Below are 23,097 nucleotides of genomic sequence, written 5' to 3'. Positions count from 1 at the left end.
CTTCTTTTTTAAATATGAAAAAAAGCATTTGGTCTGTTAACTTTTAATTATGTTAAACTTTTGTTATCATTAGTGAAACATTAAGAGTTTAACATTGAGAGTCTGCTCTTTTGGTTGCATATTTTAAAACTTTCACAAATAATTGGTTTGGCTGCAGTTATTCAAGTTTATCTTTTGCACCCTTGCAATAGGACCTCCAGGAATTTCCATGTTGAGTTCCTTGGTCGAATGTGAGAATCTAATCAGCTTACTGACTTACTGTACTTCAATCTTCAAACAAAACTGGAGAATTAAAATTTGTCACATGAAGCTCTATATCTTAATTTTAAACCAATTTGAATTGAGTGACCTTTCAAAGATAAAAAATGCTTCAATTTAAAAAAATTGTGATTTCTTGTCTTTGTTTTTTTATTAAGTTTCATGTTGTGTAACAACATTTGGTGTGATGTGTTTGATAGTGTGTAACAGGCTATATGTCTGTGAGCAATTCCTCAAAGATCGAATATGGTATCTGCTTAGCTTACTGCAAGCAAAGGTTGTGCATGTTTTTAAGAGTATTGTGCACAAACAATGGCTTTGTGATTTTAGTCGGACATGTCTGAGTCTAGTGGAAAGGGAACCTCAACAGCTGGAGACATGACCAGTTTCAAAGAGCTATGTAGAATTAGATATCATTTTTGTCACCATCAGTTGCCTTTTTTGGGGATTGAACCTCAACCTGTTGTGTGCAGGTAAGGCGCACTAGACCACTAGACCACAGCTGTTCTCTGAATAAACTATAGGCAACCGGAAGGGACAGATTCTGAATTGTATGACTAAGGGAAAATTGTGCGTGCGAGCAATCCCTCAAAAATCGAATATAATGTCTGCTTAGTTTACTGCAAACAAAGATTGTGGGTGGTTTTTAAAAGCATTGTCACACTAACATTGGCCTTGTGGCCTTGGCTGGACATATCTAAACCCAGTGGCAAGGAAACCTCAATGACTGGAAACATGCATAGTTACAAGAACCAATTGAAGGCTGGATGTCTTTCCAGTAACCTTGTTTAAAAATTGAACCTTGACCTGTTGCTCACAAAATAGGTGTTCTAGACCACAAGCCACAAAAGTTCTCTAACAGGCTATAATTACATATTAAGTGTGACAAGATTTGCTTCTTACGATAAACCTACTAATACAACAGAACTTTAATCAGTAACAGTTCAGTCCAAACTTATGGACCTTAAATCAAATCATATCTACTGCACATTCACCACCAATGCAAACGTGGTCTCCTCTATTTTGAGCTTATAATATACATTTTTTACCGCTGTTTATTCAGTAAAGTCCAATACAGCAGATTTTAAGAGGTTTACCTAAATCTTATCTCCTAGTCAATCAGAGCTAATTTCCAAAGCAGCTCTGCCATCAGTGGTTTTAGGATAGCCCTCAGTCGTTATTCTCTATGGTCGTAACTTGATGTGTCATGAATTAGAGTCATGGACGCAAGTTCAGACTGCCCTCTGTGAGCGAGCTCTCTTTAAATCTCTTTCTGCTCTCATGCTAATCCAGATTTGATGCTGTCTTACTTCTCCTTTCAACTTTGACACTATTCTTTTCTGTTGGCAGTTTAGACCTTGTCAGTTGTTTTTTTATGAGTAGACAACTCCCCGCTTTCATATTTTTGTTGCCCATCATTTCCTACACCTATAGCTTTATAAGGCTGCTATCCTGAAAAGAATTGTGCTCTAATTCACTTCAAAGGTATTTAAATGTAGAAAAAATACCGAACTATGACTGATTAGACAAAGAGAAGATAAATCCAATGCAGGTGACATACATATACATGTGACGGTATCTAATACCGTAATAATATTATACACTAATAAATCCTACTTTGTCATTGTGTGTGCGTGCGTGTATGTGTAAGTGTGTGCGTGTGTGTATGTGTGTGCGTGCGTGTAAGTGCGTTTGTGTGTGCATGCGTGTAAGTGTGTGTGTGTAAGTGTGTGTTTAAATGTGTGTAAGTGCGTGCGTGGTGTAAGTGCCTGTGTGTGTGCGTGCATGTGTGTAAGTGTGTGTGTGTAAGTGTGCGCGCATGTGTCTGTGTGCGTACATCCATGTGCGTGCGCTTGCATGTGTGTGTGTGTGCGTGCGTGCGTGTGTGTGTGTGTATAAACGATACGCATTCCCACATTTTTTGGGGAAAAAATGTGGGAATGACTTTTTTCACACTTCAAATGCATATGCTAAGCGTACTCCACCAGATCACTAAAAATATTTGATTTCAAAACTCTGGTTTCTGAGAACCAGCCCACCTGAGGGCTATCAGTTAGAGAATGAAAGAAATCGCAACTCCAAGCTTACTGCTTGTAATAACAATGACTTTGTTTTAATTTGGTTTCCAATAAATGAATCCAAATAGGTGACTATTTATAACAGCTTATATCTAGTGTAAAAATCATATATGTGTAGCTAGGCATGCACTGTGCTTGTTTAGTTGGTCATTTAGGTGCATGAATACAAAACAGTCTGAGGCTAATCATGTGTTGCTACACACTATAATGGGAATCATTTTTACATAAAAAATAGTCTAAGATATACAACTTGTGAAAATAACAAAGCAGGGAGTTGGAGATTATTTCTACATTTTCAGTTAATCCCATTTAATCTCTGCATCTTAGGAATAGTACTAAATACTAATACAATAATTAATCTAGCTATTCATATTCAATTTTTCCATATTATCTCTTACTGTAATTCTCAATTGTTTTGTCTTGCTGACCCAAAATTAAGAATTATAACTAACAACACTAATATTAGTATGATTTGTACTCTTCACTACCACTGACTCGAGAACAAGTGAGACCGTGTACACTTTATTACTTCTGATAGTATACCACAGCAAAGTAGGTTAGTGTTGTCTTGTATAGGCTCAAGTGGGAAAAACATGAATCAGTTTTGAAGCTCCGAAGAGTTGGCTACATGTAAGGAAAGATCATTATTTTCATCCAACGTACTACATCTACCGTCGTATGTTTCAGTTTATGAATCTTCTGTTACTATAACTTACAATTCGCTATATCGAATCTTCCGCAATACTATTAGATTACCTACTTTATAACGCTTGTTCAACTCACTCAATAATTTCAATTTTTTTTTTGCATTTATTTTCGGCATGAAATGAAAAATATTATTTTGGTTGATGACGACTAATGCCAATAAAAAGCTAAACATACGTACATCTACTCGACCCACCTGGTGAGGAGTTGAAGAAGTAGTACACTGTTAAACTCTAAGGTTCTACATACATTATATAACACAGTTAAAATATCCTTCTTTTGTTTAATCAAAGCTTCAAATTGAGTTTGAACAATATTAGAATTATAAGTTGTAATAAGTTCATCAAGAAGCAATAAAATATTATTGTGTGATACAAGGAGTTGTCTACTCTTTCTTTTCTGTGAGTTGAAATAGAGGAAGAACAGTTTAATATCATATTTGCTAACTTGTATGTATTTGCAACGTATAGCTGCTGAAGAACTGTTTGCCTAGCATTTAATTTACAAATTTTCTTACTCTTTCTTCATAACAAGTATTAACTTTTGTTATTGACTACAAAATTTATCACAAACTACATCTAAAGTTTAATACAGAGTCATTCCATCCTGCAAATATTATATTTCTTTAAAAAACTTCTATGAGCAACTCGTTTCAAACACCAGCAGTGTTAATAATCATATTTTTACTACATTTAATTATTTGTTTTGTACTCACATCATTTAGGTCAAACTTATTTTAGACTTGAATGAAATTTTTATTTTATTGTTTTTCCTTTTAAATTGTTAATTATTTAAGCTAAACATTTTATTAAATGAGGATTATACCAATCAAGCTCTTATTTTTACATAACCAGCCATGAAATTGTTCATTAACTTTGTCTAATATAGACCTGACGGAAGTTTTTAGTCCCTAAGTAGTACTACAAACTCAAAGTACTGTCATGCTTTGAAGATATCTCTTGTAAGCATTGGTATTTGTTTGAGTTCTTGCGAGAGCTTTTTCAATGTAACTGGTGAGATAATTTGAAACACAAAATTGTTAATGTAAGGATGCGTGTGGCACCCAAAATGCATTTAGTTAACAGATCAAGCTAACTTGTATCATTGTTGACCACATATTTTATTTAGTTGTAAAGCATCTTAATAATGATAATTCAGTATTTTATGTTATTTACATTCATCCATAACATAGTAATTAGTTGCTTAATAAGTTTTAAATCAAACTACTGTTAAATTAAAAATGAATATGGTCACAGCATACAGTAAACTAGTTATCACTGTAGCAGTATAAATCTTTATGATATATGTTAAAGATTGCTTCATAGGAGCTGCTTGTGAAACAATCTTCACTATAATGAGAGCCATATCTGTTTGTTTGGGTGTCGGAGGTTTTCTTACAACTTTGGAAAAAAGTTACTCTCAAAGGGATTTGAACTCATGACATTCTGTTTGCCAGCACAACATTCTACCATCTGCATGAGACAACCACCTTGCTGCTTTGTGGAGTAATTGTGCATTTAATTATTACATGTGACGATCTCTCACAGCGCCAAACTGACACGGTATTAGTAAACATAACCCATGTAACACATAACCCATGTAACACATAACCCATGTAACATGTAACACATAACACACGTAACACATAACCGATGTAACACATAACACATGTAACACATAACCCATGTAACACATAACACATGTAACACATAACCCATGTAACACATAACCCATGTAACACATAACACATGTAACACATAACAAATGTAAAACGCATAACACATGTAACACATAACCCATGTAACACATAACCCATGTAACACATAACACATGTAACACATAACCCATGTAACACATAACACATGTAACACATAACCCATGTAACACATAACCCATGTAACACATAACCCATGTAACACATAACGCATATATAACACATAACACATGTAACACATGTAAAACACATATAACACATAACACATGTAACACACATAACACATGTAACACATATAACACATGTAACACATAACCCATGTAACACATAACCCATGTAACACATAACGCATGTATAACACATAACACATGTAACACATAACACATGTAAAACACATAACACATATAACACATAACACATGTAACACACATAACACATGTAACACATAACCCATGTAACACATAACACATGTAACACATAACACGTGTAATAGGACAACCTTGTTTGTACTCCTTTGCGAAACAAAAATCAACAGTATTGCTCTTTATTAATGGCGACTGGCCAGTCTCTCTGAATCAAATGTTTTCCCGATCCATCTTTCTAGTTTTTTGGTCAGAGTCGATTTTTGCTGTTTCATCTTTGTTATAGAAACTTTGTCATGCTGTTTTATACTTTTAGTTATAGTTATACAGTCAAGTTATCACACTTACGTTTACCAACATGTTCAACTATCAATGCTTTCCAAGTTATATTTGCACTTGATATTCAGAAAATTCGAAAATGACAAGCGCTGCCAAACGATGAATTTATTGGAATTGCCTATCAGTGTTTTCTACTTCTATTCAAAGAAACAAAGGTATTTCACCAGCTTATTCACTTATCAGGCCCTTTCTCAGGTCATGATTTAAACGATTAGCTTGCTTTTTACTTTAATTCAATTCATCACAAACTTGATGGTACCTTTATTGGCTAAGGTGTGTAACATATTCAATGTGCTTCTGTTTGTAAGAGTTCTTTTATAAGAACTACTTGTGAGCTCATTCTCAAGTAGTCAGTGAAGGTCATATGCAAAACAAATTTTTATCCTAAGGATGGGCGTCGTACTGGAGATATTGATAGTTTACAGGCTAACTAATTCTTGAGCACGTAGTGTGTTGTTATTATGATTATTTGCTGCTGTATAGTTCTAATGACAATAGTGGTATCAGACTGGCCAAAACTGTAGATGTCTATAGTTGATGTCTGGTGTCTGCTTTGGAAGCTTGAATATTTTTCATGCATGAAATATGAATGAGATAATCTGTCTCACTTTGTCTCCCAAAGGTCTAGATCTAAAATCATTCAGGTTTTGTAACCTGTTATGAATAGTATCTTATGATTTCTGTTGTTTTTCTCTTCTACCATCCATCTCTGTAAGTAATATGACCTGTTGGTGTGCTTATTTTAAAAGCTTCACATTATCCGCTCTAATTCAGTCATAAAGTTTACAATAAAGTCTAAAAAAAACACATTTAAAATAGAACATGATCACAATGTGAGCTATGAAAATATGATTTACGGTAGTCATAATATTCTAACTTTATGTACCCACAGGTTATAAAGCAGTTTCGTTATTGACATTTAGATAGTCTGTTTGGTTTAGAACCATATGATCATTCTAAAACAAAGATTTGTTGAAAAGTAGACAAAACCAAGATTTTTGTGAAATCAAAAGTCTGGATTTCTTTGAAACTACCAAGTAATAAAAGAGGGGTATTTATCTATATAAACATATTTGCAATTTAGAGGTAATGACGCTGTAACTAATGACATGCAAGATAGGCTGTAGAAGCCTCAAGTTTTGGCATAGCATGAAGATCGACTATTTGTTTTTTTAAAAATATGTACATTTTTCAATTTCTACCAAGACAACCATTCAATTGCAGCTAGAACTTTTTGAACAAATTAACAACTAAATATAAAAAATTTATAATTAATGGAGTTGTCTACCTCTTACAACAGAGTGTGTAACTCCCGATTATTTTTAATACCGTAAACACTTCAGTGCTAATAATATTGAGAAATCTATCTAAAATAAACTAATTAAAAGAAGCTATATCACAGAAATGTTAATGATTCTTTCTCATACATATCAGAAATATCATAAGCTGTCAGTAAATGTCACCCTAGGGTGCTCGCCGTCTTCGCTGGTATAGGCATGCTATGGTTCTTGGCTTCTATTGAAGATTGTTTTCCGAAGTTAGAATGAGTTAATGACAATATATCTATATTGCTGGGCTGTTTACTAGGTACAGCTATCTCAGGGGTGTGTGGAGGAGATAAGTCTTCATCGGTAACTATAATTTCATCATTCTCATCATCAACAGTTATAGAAATGTTCGAGTCTAATGTCTGCTCAGTGCCCAACTCATGCTGCTCTCTCTTCTGCTTTCTCCATTTTGCTCGTCTGTTCTTAAACCATACCTATAAGCACGAAATACAATCACTAATATCAACAAAGGTTTTTGACAGAAGCTGACAATCCTAGTAGCAATGACTGCTTCAGCATTGGTTGAAAACCATTGATTTCGTTTTGGTGGCTAAATGTTGGCCTTTCTTCTTTTTTTGTCTTATCATTGTTGTATGGCATGATTTAAAAAACACTGCTATCTGAAATGAAATTATTGCTAATAATGTAATATATATAATACTAATTAGTAGACTGAAATACTCATTACTTATTATTAAGTATTCAGTTTATTTATTATTAATTTGTTTGAGGAAAACTATATTATTATTGAAAAAAATTGCTAATCTAATCAAAAGTATCTTGATAATTTGTGTACAAACTATTTTACACTAACGGTAAGAGGGTAAGAGTTCTGCCGTGTGGATTGACACGTTGAAACCTCAACTAGTTTCAACATGTCGATCCACACGTTGAATATGTCATCCACACATATTAAATTACAAAGGTTTTACATCGATTGTTGTCAAAAAATTAATCAAATCATTTTTTATCGATGAATTAGGTGTGAAAACTTACAATGATCGGGTCTACGCGTCTGTCACGAAACAAACTAGATGGTGTGTAAATAACGGATCATTTTATGCATAAATAGGTATTAGGCGATAGCAAATGAACCTGCTAGTAATTAAGCATCCCACATATTGACCCTCAAACAATTCATAGCTTTTACTAAACAGCTTAACATTTTCGCTAGTTTTTACAATCTTAATGGTTTTCTGACATTTCAGTATTTGGACTAAAATGTTTTCCTATTTTAAAAAGTAGACTTTCTCATAAAAAACCACCTAAAAATAGTCTAAACCCCTCTTTAGCCAATCAAAAAAGCTTCGACCATTCAGCTACACTATCTCCTCTCCCTCGGCTTGTTAGAAGATGGGGATCAAACAGAAAGATGTAATACATTAAATAACTCAGTACATTCGTTAAGCCGATTATGAACAATTTGTTTAATAACTTTAACCATCAATTGCTACTGTTAGAAGGCTTACATTTTTAATGTGGTACAGTGGTAAACTCCTATTAAATTTGGGTAGGTGACAGTGAGGAAAAAATCTTCAACATCAAATGCTTCCAAAGGAATCAAAGGATTAACCTGAGCAATCCAATATTTACGGCCATTACCCTTGTTTATTAAAGGATTGTTTCTGGTTTGTAGGTCTACATGGCGCCTACAAAACCTGAGGTATTTCGCAATTGCTCTTAGCAGTTTTCTTTAGCAGCAAGACATGTTTAACAGAACATTGTAAGCACTCCACGCTGTTTTCACTGCAAAATAAAAGGATGCGGATCTAAACAGAACATGGGTTTTATTGACTATAGATCGAGTTGATTATAATTATTATTTCTACGGTATGATTTTTCTATCACCAAATTCATGCTTAGCGCTCGTGTTAATTTTAGAGAAGTTTTAGTTAAACTGGCTGCTTAAATTAAATAAGATGCAACAATATATACTTTCCTATGAATCCTTGCTTCCTTATCTATGGCCATCTACCCTGAGAAATTTTAAACATTTTAGAAACTATGAAGTCGGTAAAGCGAATGTTGCGTCATCATACCACAGCTATGTTAATACTATAAATACCTATTTAGGTCATAAAAACAAGCAATGAGAATTATTCATTACGTTGGAAGCTTGCCAACTAGTCAATACCATCAAGATTCATCAGGCCTTACCTCCACTCGTTCTTCTTTCAGATCAATTTTGATGGCTAACTCTTCACGAAGTAAAACATCGGGATAGTGTGTCTTCTGGAATGTTCTCTCAAGTTCTTCAAGTTGTTCTTCAGAAAATATCGTTCTATGACGTCTTTTTCTTTTTTGTCCGCTGCGAGATAACTCTGTCGGTAGGTAGGAGCTTAGGTTAGAACAACCTGTAAACATGCCGATAAATGTACCAACGTCTTAAAAGTAGACAGCCAATGATATTGCAAAATTTAGTAATCATTTTGCAAAAGGCATATTAAGAATTTCATAATCTATTACAGGTTGTTATGATTGAGTCTGGTTGCCTACAGCTAATTTTTGATTTGCACAGGTGTGTAAAACATGCCAAGGCGATGTTTGGATGGATGAAATTCCTCGTAGCATAACAACAAGATTAAAATACTATCAATCTTATAGTGTACTTACAAATACCATCTAAAAAGTTATATTTTGGTGTTTGTACTTATTGAAATATATGTGAAAAATATTCTGGAAAGAGACATGTCGGAGATAAATTTTTGCCAAAAAAAACTGTCAAATCTTTCTTTGTGTCTGTCTGTTTGTCCGATGTGATGTTTGAACGTTGAAAAAAGAAGACAGCATCGAACAGGATCTAAACTCGTAAATATATAAACACCAAATTTCACATTGACTTTACTTCTTTCTCCTAAATTGGAGGCCAAATGACTGTTAAACCTTTTTGAGCATTTCATACAGCCCCAAGCTGTTTGCCTGGACATACTAACTTGCTCCCCACATTTTTCAGGTTTGACTTCCTTTCACAATACGTTGTCAATCCCTCATCTCTTTGTCACAATATAGGCATTCATTCAAAAGACCACCATGATAGAAGTTTTTGGCATAAGTTCTAAGGCAAGATGACAGAAATCAAGTGAGCCCTCAAACATTTGCCTTAGTGATTGAAAAGGTTTTTGGACTAGAGAGTATATAGACACGGCTATGTGAATTACCCTTAATCCAACTAAAGGGTTATTTACACAGAGAGCAGTTAAATGCGCATTAGAGGCTTTGGAGCGACTACCGTGTATGACAAACAGGCCTCTAGCAAATATGCATGTGTTTGCATTTCATGTGTGGTCTATAGCTTATCCATATACGTTAACACATTGTCGAGATAGCTAGCTAACCAAGGTTTCCTGTTACGGCCTCATGTGTTAATGTCTCCTACATTTATTCGACTGGCGAACGTGTTCTTTTGTCAAGTCAAAGGTTTTTATTCATTCTAATCTGTTTATTTTTGAGCCATTTAGGGCTTGTTGGTCATAATGGGCTCGGTTATTATAAGAGTCGAAAACCTCTGAATGCTAATGACAACACGTCTGCAAACGAAAAGCGCAGGTGTTATTTGAAGATCGGTATTCACCGAGAGGTCTTATCTCAGCTTTGTAGATCAATACACACCGTAAACTTGTTTTTATGATGCAAATAAAAATAGCTATTTGCAGAAATAGTTAGAGGGAGATTGACTTTAAAATCAATGATTATCAGAGAATGCCAGTTATAAATCCTGAAAGGCTAGATGAAGTATTATTCTATAAAGCAACGCTAATTTGTTATTATTAAAGATTTAATCTCGTTTAATCATTTTATCAAATATTGAACATTGAAGTTTAAATATAAACAATGCAGTTTAAATGCTCATTATGAATAGCTGCTTTGCATGTTGATGACCACAGCAGCGCGTCGCGAGAGACCTTGACCAGCCGCTGTCAGCTTTTTCTAGCCAGCAGCAACATCTCTCCTGGTAGATTCATTATACAATGCTATTGAAATTCATAGTATTGGTTTTGCTACAGAGTAAAATAATTTTGGAACATTTTCAGCTTACAAGTGTGAAACGTGGTACTCATTTTTGGATAAAAATGAAGTAGGAATTATTACTATATACTTTGAAAAAATGTTACTCATTACCCTCAGGACAGCATAAGCAATAAAGACAACATTTGCGTGATTGTGTAAAATTTAGTTACCATTTGAATAGTTTCAAGAATGGACTAATTGTTAAAAAAGTTTGAAAATTCAAACCTTCTTCTCATGAAAAATGCTCATGATTTTATTTGTAAAATGTAAATTTTTATTTACAACGAATCTAGCATGACTTTAGTTATCCTAGCAGTTTGCTCATGTTCTGGAATATTCTGTATTGTAGACTTCTTACCGCTAGTCAACTCAATTAGATAGCTCGATTCATTACTTTGAGCCTCTTGTTTGTGAGTTTGTGTAGAACACAGGCTATTAGTAGTAATATTACTAGCTCTTGGAAGTACCTCGTACAATAACCAAAACCAGATTTTTTCTCTTAAACATGCTCTCTTCCACATTTATGTTACAGGTTTCAAAATTGTGCGTAAACTATGACCAAAATATCCATATTTATCCTTCCACACATATGACAAACATCATTTTCTATTTTGTGACAACAACATATACTACATCCACGTTCGTATGCTTCAGTTTATGAACTTTCTGTTACTACAACCTACAATTCGCTATTCCGACTCCTCCACAATACTATTAGATTATCAACTTCTAAAACACTTTTGTTCAACTCACTCAATAATTCCTGACTTTTGTCTTTTCATTTTTTTTCTTTTGGCGTAATAACGAAATACATATCTTTGTTAATGATGACCGATACCAATAAAAAGTTATAGGCTTACATACATCAGTTTTTGAACCACTCAGCTATTGAGATGTTAAAAGTATTCCAAAGGATTTCATTAGTGTCACTTTGTTCTCATAAACATATAAACTAAAGAAGATATCATACCTGCAGCTGAGATAAAATCTTGTTGCGATGGGAGAGAAAACGCGGCGGAGGAAGTTGGAGGGATGTAAGGAAAATAAGAGGTAACTGGGAGAGGCCGCGGCATAAGAGGCCGCGGAGCTGCCAGTAAGCTTTCGATTGTGTATGCTGCCGCAACGGCAGCAGCTCTAGGAGAAGTAGAGAGATCTGCGGCTGTTCTCTGCTGGGCCATTAACTTTACAAACTCTGCCATGGCATTTGCTGGATACGCACCACAGTACGGCGAAGAGTGCTGCATCTTCCTGCAAGATCAGTGGTATTCGTAAACTTCCTGTTGCTATTATAACCAACATCATTTTTTGACATATCATAAAAATATATAAATATACCAAAGAGTAATTTTAGTATCAACTCTTAAAACACTGCGAGCAATCCCTCCCTTGTCAAGAGTGGTACCTGCTCAGCTAACAGGGAGTAGAGGCTTTTTATTAGGCAGAGGTGGCAATGTTTCCATGAATGGAGACATGTTCAGTTGCAGACAGCGATTTAAGGTTGGATATTATTTCTGTCATCACCAGTGGTTCTTTTTTTGCGAATTTAATCCCAGCCTGTTGTTTGCAGGTCAGGCGCTATAAACCGCAAGGCCCCAGCTGCTCTTATGGAACTAGACTTCATATGCGTGCGTCAAAAATGACTTGCAAAACTTGATAGAGGTTAAAGGTCAAAGTTACAACACTCTTTTTACCCTTACCAGTTGTGATGAGCTAACCAACTCTGCCTATCAGACCTATGGTAAAGCTCTCAAACAGAGGTGATAGAATGCACTCTGCAAAGAGCAGTTCACTTCTTAACACGAAGAGTAAATGTACATATTCTATTCACAAAGGATGTCGATGGTAATGAAAAAATCAGGCTTATAATCTCTAATGTTGTGTCTATGTGGTATATGTCATAGATTATGCACCCAGCCACAGATTTCTTTTAGTCATAAATATAGTAGGAAAAACTGAAGCCAATATTACAACCTATTATCACAACTAATGTTTTTGTCTCGTAGAAATGAATTACTTTTCACTGTTTTGCTTATTTTTTCATTTTCATGTAAATTGCTTCTAATTCAAAAGACTTTTCATATAATTACCTGCTTAAACACTCTTTTCAAGGTTTCATCATTACATAAAAGATAAAGATCCGTTGTATGTTGGTTGTAAAGTAAAATGCTACAGCTTGTTAGAGTTTATGATATTTCAAAGTGTGTTTTTGTTGAACAAAGTTAGACGCATTGACAAAGTGTTGTGTGTTTGCAGTTTTTTCATACTGCAAACACACTCCTACAAGAGTATCTAGTTACAATGAATATGCACAATGTTTGAGTCTTTCTAGCGATAAAACAAGTCGTGTGTTGCCAAGTGTAGCAATCAACTATCGTCAATGTACAATCAACTTTTGCCCCCTTCCTAAATGATAGGGTTGAAGATGACATTATCCTTTTAATGTATTTTGCAAAACAGGCGGATTATTTGTAACCGTATTCGATTTCCAACAGACAGAATTATATGCACCAAAGTGTCACGATAATCTCTGCGCTTTCTATATAATTATGCATGAATCCATCACATTACATCACTCATCGACTTTCAAGATGGCCGCCAGTTGTATGAGCATTATTATAGTCTGGTAAGCCATAGTTACGCAAGTCTGGAGGTTATGTTCCAATTTGAGAGTCACAGCTGTCCGTGATTGTCAGTTATTATTATATATTTTCATCTTCTGGTGCAAACCAATTCATATAAAATTAGCAATCTTTGGTATTCTGGCAATAGCTCACCAGTCTCAAGTGGGATTAAAAGATATAAAGCCTATTACAAATAATCATAAGTCAGTCCTCCTGCACAAAAATTCACTTTGCTACTATAATATAAAATAATAAATTGCTTGTTACAAAAAATTATCGGCATCATAAAAACAATTCGAATAATCTTTTTAATGTTATCAAATATACATCATAATTAAAATAATAAAGATATAATTTATAAGTCACATTCAGTCACAATTCCAAAATGTTAAATTTTAGTAACGCTGTGTGTATTGATTACCTCCATTTAGATAGCAGACAATGGACAAACTAACACCTTTATTGGCCAGAAATGCCTTCAACCCAGCAGTTCTCATAGTATCTATTTATCTACATAATATCAGAGGTCAAGGTCAAATGTAGATGTACTTCTTTGTTGTTTATTATTTTCTATAATGTCTAATTTGTATAATTATGTTGTGTTATATAAATCTACAGGTCCCTTCTACGTAATGAACATTGTTACGTTTCGGGCGTTATCATAGTCAATGCAAATTTTGTTTTTATTCTATTGTGTTTGCGCTATTGTTGCCATAACTGGTCACAACTTTGTTACTTGCTTGTAATATCTTACAACCTTGTGGCAAATTTCCAATTTTGTGTTATTATTGAGTGTTGTTATACACTCAACAGAGAATGGAATATCACATAAAGCATATAGTTTTTTATAATTTTATGAACGAAAAATTCATATCTTTACGAATTGAAAATTACCAGAATAATATAGCTGTGTAAATTAAATCATTTGCATGCTTGCAATAGATAATATACCGTATTAGTGTTAAAAATCACAATCTTATAATAAGAGACGTGTATGTCTGTCTTTCCGAAGCCCGACAGTTGGGACAGAAGTTGGGAAAAAGATTGCATCCTGCTGGATTCAAACTCACACATTCAATTCACCTGCTAGACTTGCCCCCATCTGCACCACTCAAATACCCTTGTGCACTGAGCAGATATTTATTACAGGTACTGCCGCCGGACTGCCTAAGTACTAGTACATAATAAAGGCCTAAAAATAATAATTGAGATGCAATTTAGTAAGCTAAAATTTTCCAAAATAATTCAGAGACAGGGAATTTGACAAAGAGAGCATAGTTAAACAAGTTTGCTCAAGAATAATGTAACCTTTGGTAACCACAGAATGTACTCGATTACAATAGAGTGTCCTGACAGACCACGGCTAAAAGAAGAGAGTTACTCAAGCCGTTAATTCCTGGCAGATTATTCAAAGATTTTGAGATTGAAAGCTATAAAACGCTTGGAGAAGTAAGATTAGAGACCATAAATTCTATTTCACTGTGAAAATTAGCCGTGAATAGAGGATTATTCTAATCCAAAAAACAATTAGCCATAGATTAGCTCTAGATACAATGAGAGAGTGAAGTTTATTCCACGAGCAGTACTCTAAAGAGCTATAATAATTTAGAGATAGTAATTGTCTGTACTCGAACTATTATTGATATTTCTATAATGAAAAATAACATTCTCTCAGGTATTTGGTGGTTGCTATTAACCAATACATATTTTTATCTTAATCCACAAGATGTCATGTGATCTATCGAGCACGTGCAATGGCATACAGAATCATCTTTAGGAATTTATAAAAACAAAATGAGAAATACTGATATCTTAATAGATTTTTGAGAAGTTTTTTTTAAATATCACTAGCGAGATTCAAACCACCAGCTAATCTAATGAATTAATCCATCAGATTAAGTGATTAAGCTATGACCGAGGTGGAAGAGCGCTAATCTATGTCGCACACGCATGCCATTCATCTCAGAGTGAGTAATAGTAAGGCCTGTTGACCTTCTGATCACAACAGTGACAAAATGTAGAGCGATATCCATCTTCGTAAACACAAACTTCAGATGTCAAAACTTTGAAAGATATTGAAATATTTGACAGGTTTTAGAGAAACAATAGTTGAATATGTATAATCCTATCAATTCTTACTAACAACTTTTAGGTGTCCTAATATGGTAAGTTCAAAAATCCCTCTTGACAATTTTCAGGATTCTTAAAAGGTTTTAGTTTAGGGCTGTGAGCGAAGCAGCATTTTCTGTTCAGCGTTCTTCTTGCTATTTTTTAAATTTGTGTTGGATCACAAGCTAGATATTGCTATTAACTAGTTCAAACCATGTGTGTGCATGACTCGTAGCAGAACTGCTGGTGTTTGAATTCTTTAAGATAATCAATCGGCTAAAGCTAAAATAAAATATTAAGAGTTATAGAGATATAGTAAATAACCGCTGTTTATTACAAACTTCCCTCGGTATAAATTCTAATCATTCAACTGTTGAGTTGAACACTTTATTTTATTTTCAAATAGTTCAATGAGTTTTGTCTTTCTCAAAAAATAATTTTCTTATTTGCAATAGAAAAAAACCCAGTTAAGTTAAAACATCCGTATAGAGTTCAACTGGCCAATTTTATTTTGAAAAGTAACTCCAAAACAACAATCAAAAGAAAAAGACTTACAGTTTAGTAAGCAGCAAACTTACCTACTTTCTGTGATTGTACGTGTCAAGGATAAGTAGGAGTGATGATAATTCTGCCTTTAGGGAGCTCTGTATATCTTACGTCCTTCAGGCTTCAAAGGTAGTGGAAAAACTGGTTTTGAAAACTACAACCATCTAGGCATATGTTAATGTCGATATACAGTCAACGCCTTTTTCAGAAAGCTAGTACAGTCAACAACTCTCTCACCCAATTACACGCCTTATATCCTATTGTCATGCGAAGGAATCCAAGCGTGAATGATCACCAGTCCGACATTGAAATAAACAGTCGCATGTTTTTCATAGAGGTGTTGAAATCCATTGCGTTTAGTTGTTGATCTTGTTTACAGGACCTGACTAATTCTTATCCAATGTGATTCAATTACATCATATCTATGATTCCTGTTCATCCAATTCATCTTACACTACTGTGCGTTCGCAGCCAGTGTGTGTCAGTCATCTCCGTGGCGTTCCTGCAGGAAGCTTATAGTGATGTCCCCATATTCGGTAGCAAGTACAATCATCTATAGCACCCTGAATCTGACTACGTCGGGGTTCTCACTGCGTCACAGGTCAAACGTAAAGTTCATGGTTTGGGTCTTCATATTAAATAAGGTTTCCATTACTTGTGAGCATATAATGGGCAAAAGAAGCTGCTAAGCTGAATTTATGGTAGGTACCAAATACTCTATAAATGATGTTTGGATAGAAAGGCTTCCAATCTATCATATACTAACAGCAATCATGTCTTTGTGTTTGCTACAAAACTCAACACTGATAATTTCGAATAGTGCCTATACAATATAATTGTAAAGCCATGTTCACCAGATGTAGCCTTTTCGAGGCACAACTAATACAACAAGCCCAAAAAATAATGCAATACACAGCATGTAAGTTTTTTGTAATCCTTGGTATCTTTTTGTAAATAAACATGAAAACTGTGAATTTTTTGCGGTAACTGTAGGAAAGACATGTAAAATTTTCAAAGCTTTTAATGACCTATTTTGAAAAGTACTGTCAATATTCATAGAAGACCAAATTCTACACAAAGTTTGCAAAAAAACAGCAGTACAAATACAGCAAAATCTTTATTGCTTTGTTTTTTTTTCACACATGAATTATTTGAAAGTGTGAACCAAATCTGACAGCTAAAGAGACATCACTGTTTTACAAGGCTTGATAAAGAGTGAGACTGGGTAAAACAAAACTAACACTTGAAGCTACTCTATGTTTCACCTCTGAACAAGTCCAAATGAGAAGAGTGAAGCGTCAACAAAACACGTGACTGCCCAAATTTTCAAGGGTATCCTACATGCAGCTTTTAGAATTGTCAACAAACTTATTGCAAGAATGAAGACATCGCGCTTTGAGGACTTCTACGGCCACTAGATAAATGAGTTTAAGTTTGACAACTGCACCAGTGTATGAACAATATTGTTACTTGGGATCAACAACTAGAACTTGCCAAGCTATGATAGCTTGTGAGCCAACTATAACATCTAATGTTCTAATGTTGTAGTTGGTGAGGCAGATGCAGTTGTAAAGCTTCTAGCTATCTGCATCTCATTACATTCTGCTATTCACATTGTACCATTTCATTTTCTTGAAATCGCACTTTAGAAATTTTTTGTAAACTGGATTTTTTGAAATTAAATTGGCAATAATGAGGTGAAACAATCACCTTTTTGTAGGTAACTGCTAATTACTGTCTCACAAAGCCGAGTCTTTGGGATTCGCACAGTTTTGTGTATTTAACAACCTCCAAATTCAAAGTTCAATGTTTTTCGGGCTAATGAAAAGACTTCAGAAACCATTTGAAAATTCAATGTTAACATGTAACCATGGTTATCAACTGAAAATAGTTTAGCGTAACCGACGTCGTAAACAAAAACTTCTGGGAGCTTAGATGGATACTTTGTAATAGTCTGATCGATATAGACTACAGCTACAGTTTATTTCATCTAGTGAGAAGCTAACTATTAAATATTCTGATTGTTATTGTTTTTCATTATCACTGTAACCTCATTATTATTATTATTACTGTAACCTCATTATTATTATTCTATTGCTACTTATAATCTTTTGATTTGGTTTCATCTTAATTTTATTTCACTGGCCAATGCTGACAAAATCAAACAAGCCTGCGTGAAAAAATACTAATAAATAAATAAAATAATAATATAGGAATTCAAGAGTATTTAAAAAAGAAGTTATTATGATATAAAGATGTTCAAGACATAGGGTATATATGTCTGGTGTGTTCGGTGGTTCTAGTTTGCTGGTTGTAGCTATGAACGCCTTAATAAACTGGGCCTGAATGTGTCTGAGAAGTTTAACCCTATTAATCAGTGGTAGTCACCATCCTCTGTCACTCTCTCTCAGTTATCTTATTATTCCTACATGGCGCGAGTGAACCGCTATACAGGAAATTGAAAAACCCTTCAGCGATTAAATCTGATACATTATATAATCAACTGTACTTATAATCTTATCTTATTAACGTTTTCCATCTCTTCAATTCGTTCCTACTTTTTGCCATAACTAAAGAGCATTAACGCTCAAAGTCGATCACTATCTATTAATACGCGTGGATTACGAGTAATAGCGTCTGTTGTCAAGTGTGAGATACAGAGATTACTCCCTGTATCTGATTCAGTTTTTTCGCAATTAAAAATTAACGTTCATAGCTCTGTTTTGCAAAAAGTGGAAATGAGATTGATTACAAAGTTCCAGGGAGTGATTAATATTTTTTACCATCTGATAAGGTTTGTTTCACAGCTGCGGTGTGAACAGGAATGATCAGATTGTTCTGCAGTTTTTCATAAACTGTCTCTAAAAATATTAACTTATCATCTTCTCTGAATCTTCTCCATATTGCGGTAAACAAATGAAACCTAGAAAGGGAAAGACGTTTATCTGAGTGACCTTCATGGTTGGTATGGTTAGGTCTCAGCCTAGATGGTCTATTTTTGCTTAAAAATGTCGTCGGGATTCATACTTTTATGAGTTGAACAATAGAGTGAGATCACGGAAGAAAACATCCGTCCATAGAGTTATGCTTTCCTACAACTTCGGAGTTAAAGAGTTTTATTGTTTATGGTTTCAACGTTGGTATGGTTTGAAATGGTTTTATCTATAGAATCTGGTTTTAATTTTAAGCATTTTCTTCCTGACTGGAATATTTGGCATCTCTATACAACATACATGTAGATCTATTGGAGAGCATAGCTGGCTAGTGTATTGGTGTTCATTGAGAATTCAGTGTAAGAATGTAGCCCAGGAAAACATAGAGCGCAATAAGAAAAATTAAATAAATTAACTACATTTATGTTGTCACATCACAAGCATGTCACTCTTACTTGTGTTTCCCTGGTGTGTTAGCCTTAGACTATCTATTAAAGAGAGCTATTTCCAACAGCAACTGCTTTGTATGTTGCAGTTTTTTTCATTTTTTTCATCCCAGTAATAGCACCTCTTCAGCCTGTTAATGAGAGTGTTCTCTCCCAGCTAGCTCAAAAAACATGGAGTCTACCAGTGCAACATTTTGCCTCGAGCTAATACTTAATATATTGAAAAATTCTTTCAGCCAACTTTATATCCAACCCATATACAAACATAGCCTGTATTGCTTAGACTAATACAGACTAGGCCATGTCAGAACATTAATAATTGAGTGCTGTACAGTGCTGTATATTAAACACCCTATATTTTCTTGCACACATACTCGTAGGGTACAATATGATACAATGTACACAGTATACACAAGAGAGTAAAATATGGTGCCTGCAATAGGCTATAATATGATATTAATATAATATAATAATATTATAATACAATATAAATACAAAATATATATAATATATAATAATATAACATAATATTAATAATAACAAACAAAAATTACGGTACAATACTCTGGTGGGAAACTGACGCGCGCACATCGTCTGTCATGAGGGTTATCAATCAGTAAAAGTTGTCATTTTTCGGGAGACACGGCCGCATCAAACAATCGTCCTGACCTCAGACATCGTCCGGACAGTTGGAAGTTTGAAGAAGTTAAGTCTAATGAAGCGAGAGTCGACTATACTTCGGACAGGCACAGCGGTATCAAACAATCATCCGGACCCCAGTTGTTGTCCGGACAATTGGAAGTCCGGGAAAGTAAATTACGAAGAAGCTGCATTCGACTGTGCACTATTTATACCATTTGTAATCTAGCCAAAAGTTTAATGAATTTGTTTGTCAAAAATGTTTTTGCATTATGAAACTTGCAGTTGCATCTTATGACATTTAATTGTCTGAAACAACAATTATGGTTAGTTTAAGTTAGTTTAAGTGTATTTAAATTGAATTGAAGAAAATCAATAAATTATGACCCTGGATAAAGTCAAGAATATTTCTGATACGTCCAAAGTGCCTAGCATCTCCAAACTAAACCATTACCTATTCAACGTTCTCATTAGAAATCAATTTTGGTACCACAAGTAAGCCAAAAATGTGCTTGACTTACTTGTGATATCTAATAGCAACTTTTGGGTTGGCGCATCGGTCAGTTTTAGGATCTCTATCTGTATGGCTGCAGGCTAAATCTTACCTCATTTGAGATGAAGGTCTTTGTTAGGTTGGCAACAGATTTTACATTTCATTTGGCTCAAGAGGTTGGTTACATGAGATGGGGGCGTGTGCAATGGCTACGCAGCAAACAAAACAACTGTAACAATGAAAGAGAATGCTAGTCTGAACTAGAGCCTATCTGTGAACCTAAGCATGTTGCCAAACATATTTGGGATTGTCTATGAAAGGAACATATGGCAATAGTTAAATGAATAATTTTGTATTTTTTTACTGCCAATAGATCAATTTAAAAAGCCGTAATAATAAAATTCTTCTACTAATAAATGCTTAGATATACCATATTACTCATATGCGAAAGACTAAAAACCAATAACCTTTTTAATTCTTGCACAGCTTCTATTACTGCAAACTGTCATATGTTGAAATTTTGCCCACAAAATAAGCAAATCATCATTGCGCATTCGCATTCCAGTTTTTTTAATGTTTCTCCGAAATGAGATTTTTGGGGTTGTTGAGACTAGTGAGTAACAATAAACAACTACTGCCATCAATTTTAACAGTAAATGTTTTCACGTCTGTTTAAATAAGCAAATCATCAGTTGCTGAAAATAAACATCACCTAAATCAAACAATATTTGGCAACTTTCCTCAGCAGTTTAGAGGAGAGTAAACAAGAACAGCAAAATTATAGTACCCTTATTACTCCCCCTTTTTCACTCTTATTACACCCCTTTTTCACCCTTATTACACTCCTTTTTCTATTTCCTTTTCTCTCTATGTCTAAGATGTATCTCTCCATATTTCTCTCTTACTCTCCCTTTCTTTCTCTCACCTTTTTGAACCTTTTCTTCTCTTCAACTTTTCTCTTCTCTATCTTTTACTTCCTTTCACTGCCCTTTTTTACCTCATGTCATCACCTTTCTTTTCTTACCTTAACTGCTATCAAATATCTCAACAGACTCTGACAAACCCTAGATCTAGTTCTTTTTCTTTGCCTTAAAACAGGATAGTCACTAACCAATCTTAAATATAGACTTCTCAGTTTATTCCATATTATATAATATATATATAATAATATAAAAATCAATAGTAAAGAATTCACCCTCAACACAAGCCAAGTAGCTCAATGTCTACTCTGCTTTACTGTCAGCAGAAGCTAAACTGTGTATAGGTTAGAAAACATTTTTCTATATGTTAAAAATTTCTAGTGTGACATCTTCATCACTACCTATATGTTGTACATATTCATGTGCCAATGTCTTGCTACAAATATAAGCCGTGTAACTCAATATTTCATTCATCAATAGATGAAGTTTAATGTAGAGTTTAAGCATTCTACCCCATTTCATCAAGGTCACCAGTAGACGATACAAACATATATACCCCATTTCATCAAAGTCACCAGTAGACGGTACAAACATATATACCCCATTTCATCAAGGTCACCAGCAGACGATACAAACATATATACCCCATTTCATCAAGGTCACCAGCAGACGATACAAACATATATACCCCATTTCATCAAGGTCACCAGCAGACGATACAAACATATATACCCCATTTCATCAAGGTCACCAGCAGACGATACAAACATATATACCCCATTTCATCAAGGTCACCAGCAGACGATACAAACATATATACCCCATTTCATCAAAGTCACCAGTAGACGGTACAAACATATATACCCCATTTCATCAAGGTCACCAGTAGACGATACAAACATATATAGACAAATGTTTAAGACCTTTCGATATACTTGAATAAAACAGGAAATTATTGTTATTAAATATTTCTAGCATACATTTTCCTTTTTTTGGAATTGCTTGGACGCGATATTATGAAACATTTCCCCTTCCAAAATTGACATACTCTATCGATATGGTTCAACTTTTGCTCGTTTTAGTGCTTATTTATAGAAAGCATTAATAAAACATGTCAAGGCAGGCATGCAAAGCAAAGTTTACTTTAGATTATGCGGATTGACTTGGCAGGCGTAGTACTTTAGGAATAAATAGCTATCAACGACAATAGCCACATTTGATCTTAGACAGACAACCATTTATATAATTATCAATGTCTAACTAAACACTGTTCATAAATGTGCCAAAATATAAGCTCTTTTAAGTTGTATGTCAAACAATTGATGTGACAGTATTATCAGTTAGGCCACTTTAAATCTTTTGACTAATCATCAAAGAGTATCTCTTGAGAAGTCTTCCCGCATTATCGACAAAGCTATCTGAGATGACTATGTTTTGAATTCAGGTTTCCACCAGCCTCCCCGAATTTATATTCTATATATTAAACCTGTAGATATTTCTGTAATGCACACACATGGTATTAGTATATTATGTTTATTGTGTTGTTTTTAAGCTGCTTTGATTCATTTTTATATTTATTACCTTGAGCACTGTTTTTA

The 23,097-nt window shown here is 34.3% G+C and overlaps 1 protein-coding gene across 2 annotated transcripts; it reads right to left on the bottom strand.

The window, feature by feature from the left end:
- Positions 1-6,190: 6,190 nt before the first annotated feature.
- On the bottom strand, positions 6,191-16,209 carry LOC137399985 (paired mesoderm homeobox protein 2A-like). 2 transcript variants are annotated; one of them, XM_068086271.1, is made up of 4 exons: positions 16,101-16,209; positions 11,763-12,040; positions 8,942-9,138; positions 6,191-7,218 (listed from the first exon to the last, which is right to left on the bottom strand). In XM_068086271.1, the coding sequence occupies exons 2-4, from the start codon at positions 12,034-12,036 to the stop codon at positions 6,916-6,918; spliced, it is 774 nt and encodes a 257-aa protein (XP_067942372.1). In that variant the 5' UTR covers positions 12,037-12,040; positions 16,101-16,209; the 3' UTR covers positions 6,191-6,915. The 2 variants fall into 2 exon arrangements, with proteins under 2 accessions (XP_067942372.1, XP_067942373.1); XM_068086272.1 differs by having other exon boundaries at positions 16,105-16,184.
- Between the last annotated feature and the right edge of the window lie 6,888 nt (positions 16,210-23,097).

This window comes from Watersipora subatra, chromosome 7, assembly GCF_963576615.1.
Source record: "Watersipora subatra chromosome 7, tzWatSuba1.1, whole genome shotgun sequence".
In the NCBI taxonomy this organism is placed as follows: Eukaryota; Metazoa; Bryozoa; class Gymnolaemata; order Cheilostomatida; family Watersiporidae; genus Watersipora; species Watersipora subatra.
This window is presented reverse-complemented; position numbering and strand designations above follow the sequence as displayed.

What these genes read in the sequence shown, in the direction of transcription:
- LOC137399985 (XM_068086271.1), bottom strand. Translation starts at nt 12,036, where the DNA reads ATGCAGCACTCTTCGCCGTACTGTGGTGCGTATCCAGCAAATGCCATG. An exon ending in AGATTTTATCTCAGCTGCAG is followed by an intron (nt 9,139 to 11,762) that starts GTATGATATCTT and finishes GCATGTTTACAG; the next exon opens with GTTGTTCTAACCTAAGCTCC. An exon ending in TGAAAGAAGAACGAGTGGAG is followed by an intron (nt 7,219 to 8,941) that starts GTAAGGCCTGAT and finishes TCGTGCTTATAG; the next exon opens with GTATGGTTTAAGAACAGACG.